This window comes from Phaethon lepturus, unplaced genomic scaffold (assembly GCF_000687285.1).
Source record: "Phaethon lepturus isolate BGI_N335 unplaced genomic scaffold, ASM68728v1 scaffold40568, whole genome shotgun sequence".
In the NCBI taxonomy this organism is placed as follows: Eukaryota; Metazoa; Chordata; class Aves; order Phaethontiformes; family Phaethontidae; genus Phaethon; species Phaethon lepturus.
Genome location: NW_010559044.1, coordinates 1 through 3,368, shown reverse-complemented (window position 1 = coordinate 3,368; position 3,368 = coordinate 1). Strand labels below are relative to the sequence as shown.

At 57.5% G+C, this 3,368-nt stretch overlaps 1 protein-coding gene across 1 annotated transcript in view; it reads right to left on the bottom strand.

Moving 5' to 3' along the window:
• Positions 1-1,966, bottom strand: part of TRIM41 (tripartite motif containing 41) — a 2,948-nt gene extending 982 nt beyond the window's left edge. The window contains exons 1-3 of the mRNA XM_010293248.1: positions 1,853-1,966; positions 1,181-1,411; positions 474-496 (exon numbers count right to left, since the gene is read on the bottom strand). Coding sequence (XP_010291550.1) covers positions 474-496; positions 1,181-1,411; positions 1,853-1,966 — 368 coding nt within the window. The remainder of the gene's footprint in view (positions 1-473; positions 497-1,180; positions 1,412-1,852) is intronic.
• Between the last annotated feature and the right edge of the window lie 1,402 nt (positions 1,967-3,368).

Here is a 3,368-nt window from a genome sequence, read left to right as displayed (position 1 = left end):
CAGCGGTCCGTTGCTCCGCCACGGCCCTCCTCCCTGCCAGTGAGCGGCTGGGGGCTGAGTTAGAAGAGCAGCTGCTTGTCCGATTTAAAAATGGGGGGAAAAACCCCAATAAACGATTCCTCCAGACTTCGCAGCAGCTCCTGCCTCCCCGGGGCACGAGGTCTGCGCGGGCACACCCAGCTCCGCTCCCAAAAAGCGGCTGCCAGGTGCCACGAGGGACTCTGCGATGTCTTCCCAGCCTTTCTCTTCTCCCGTACGTCCCCAGTCATCCCCCAAAATCCCGTTTATACCCCGCGGGGCCATCGGCCAGGAGTTCCCATCAGCACAACCGAGCTTTCCCTCGCATTGCCCAACCCCAGCCTGCAAAAGCACCCACTGCTCAGGGTTTAAAACAAAAGCTCATGGGTTTTCCCCCCCCGCCGCCCCAGAAAAAGCTATTTACAGCAAGGAGATGCCAACAGAAAGTCACTGACCTGATAAAAGTGCCTTTGATGTCCTGCGAAAGGAGGCAGCCGGGTGGGGGGAAAGAGAAAGAAAAGATGAGGGAGGACTGAGGCCAATCCCACCACGCCTCACCCCAAATCCTCTTCGCAGCCACGACTCGGCACCGTGCTGAGCTGCAACGAGCCGACCACCCCGCCGGGCAGGATGAGTCCCCTCCCACGGTCAGGAGATGGGAGTATCCCACCAAGACACAGATCCCAGGGATTCCCCTCGGTGGAGGCTTTTCCCGCTAATACAGGCCCCCCAGCCAGCCCCAAATCTCTTGGGGCATCCCGCTCTCCCCCTCCGGTCCTGCCGACGTTGGGGGATCCCCGGCAGGAGGGACAGGGAAGGATCTAGCGCTCCAGGTAAGGACACTCTCCCATGAAGACCCTTTCTGAAGCGAGGTCTAGTCCCCTCTTGGCAGCTCTGCTTAAATTCCCACCGCTAACGTTATCTCCTCGCCATAAAGCGGGGCCAGAGTTCCGACGAGCTGCCGGCACAGAGCTGAGCGAGGGTTCACGGTCCAGAGATCGACTACCTGAACGATCCAAGTTTACAGCTCTTTGGAAAGGTTCAAAAACAAGGAGAGGCCTTGCCCAGCAGGGCAGCAGGGCCCTGCCCTCCTCCCGGGATCCCTGACCGTGACTTTCCCTCTTCCCATCCCAGGGATAGGATTAATAAAATAAAGAAAGACCTTGAGCAGTTGCAGCCCGTCCTGTTTGCTCTTGTCCTCCGCCTCGGCGATGAGCCGGCTGAGGGCAGCGCTCTGCTCTTCCAGCTGGCTGATGTTGCTGCTCTGACGGGCCAGCAAGCTCTCGTAGCGTTCCTCCAGCTGGTGTAAGAGCAGGACCTGCTCCCCGATGAGGAATTGGTGCAGCAGCTCAAAGTCCGACTCGAATTCCTTGATCTCCAGCTTCATCTTGTCCTGAGGAGCGGGGCAAAGGGAGGAAAGGCATCCTTAGCTCCAGTGGCAGACCCAAAGGACGTCAAGTTGTCCTCTCTCCCGGGTTACCAATTCCCACAACACATTCAGGCACAAAACCCCCTTAATTAAGCTCTAATTCAGCAGGGAAACAGCTTCCAGCCCTTGTGATCCCAATGACTGCAGCAACGGGACCACAATGCCTCCATGAGAGCTCAAATCTGCAGGGCAGAGGGGGAAAAAGCTTCCCTTGGCTCATCCCCCTCACCAGACTTCGGGCCAAGAAACGCTCCCAGTGCTGGTTGTTTCAGCATCCTTCTTAGCTGAGGGCTGGTTATTTTTTGGCAGGGTGAAAGGTGGAAGGCAGAGAAATGGGAAATGAATAAGCGTGGAAAGGAATCACGCGCAGGAACATCCCCTGTGCCAGGAGCAGCCGGCTCTTACCCTCAGCTCCGTGATCTTCTCCTCCTCGTTGGATTTTTGCTTCAGGACGGCATCCAGCTTCTTCTTCAGTGGCTCCAGGTGGCTCTGGAGTTTGTTCTGAGAGAAGAAACGCATCTTAGGCATCCCTGGCTCAGGGCAATCCCCTCCTTCCTCTCCTCTTTCGGTCCCTGACTCCATGGCAGGGCTGAGAGCAAAGCCTGCTGCCCAGACTTCAGACCACTTTCCTTCTAAGTGCTCATTCTGGGGGCCGGTTTTAATTAGAAAGCCACAAATCCCACCCGACTCGGGTTGGGGAACGTCCACAAACACCAGTTCCCCAGTCACCAAGCGCAGACTGTTCGGCGCGTGGCTCGAGCCATCACGTACGCATCCCGCTGGGTTCAGATCAGGACCCAGAGAGGGATCTGTGCTCCTAAACTCAGCACAAACCCAGGGAGGGCTTAGACCATCCTTTCAGGCTGTGCCTTTCGGTCGCAGCGTGGTCCTAGATCAGCTTAAGCCAATGACAAAACCACTACCTGCTTCATCAGTCGTGATCCCCTGCGCTGAAGAAGCTTTGGCACTTCCAAAAAACCAACCACTTCTGCCTCGCCGCCTTTAGAAATTACTTTTTCTGCCTCCTCAAGTATTTGCAGCATCTTTCCCATGGCAAAGGAAGGGGAAAACAGACTGAGCTGACCCAAGAGCAAACAGCGCTGCCAGCCACGCTCCGAGAACCCACCACGAAACAGCCCAAGGCAGCGATGAGACACCCCATCACTGTCCTTCCCTTCTTCCCAAGCCTCCTCCCAGCTACCGAACACCCTAAAAAAATCTTGAGGGGCTCAAAGGGTGCCAACTCCAATGGGAGCTGCCCACATATCAGCTGTGGCCAGAGCTCCAGAGAAGCTTCCGGCGAGGGAGGATGAGGCGAGACGCAACCGCGTGCGGCAGCAACTCCTCCAAGACGCCTTTGGATGTTAAAGAAACTAAAACCCACCACTCCTTTCTTCCAGAAGGCCCCAAAAAAGGGAGACATGATGTCGCAGAGAAACCGAAGCAAGAGACGGGGTCAGCAGCAGCCTGGAGGGCTCAGCGACCATCGGCCCTGTCCTCCCGCTGCGCTTCGTCTTGGAGTCCCCGATCGCGTCCCAGTGGGAAGCGATGCCTTTGAAACAGCGAGGCTGCCCCGTTAAAACCCCTAATGAAGGGTCCCCGCCGCTGCGATTCGGGGCCGGGCTCTGAAGACCCTCAGGCAGGTATCGCCCAAGCTGAGCGAGGCTGGAGAGCCGCCTGGGAAGGGCTTTAAGGTGTGGATCCACCACAATGTGGGTGCTCGTTTCAAAGCACCGCAGCCCGGAGGGGTTTCACCCAAAACCAGCCCGGCGGGACCCGCTGAGCTCACCCGCTCCTCAGCGGGACGATTCATCCACGATCCAGCCAGCTTGGCCTTGGTTACCATCACCGCCTGGTCCCCAAACCTCCCTCTCTGTGGTTAACCAGAATCTCCCCATGCAAACCAACCTGGCTGCCAGCT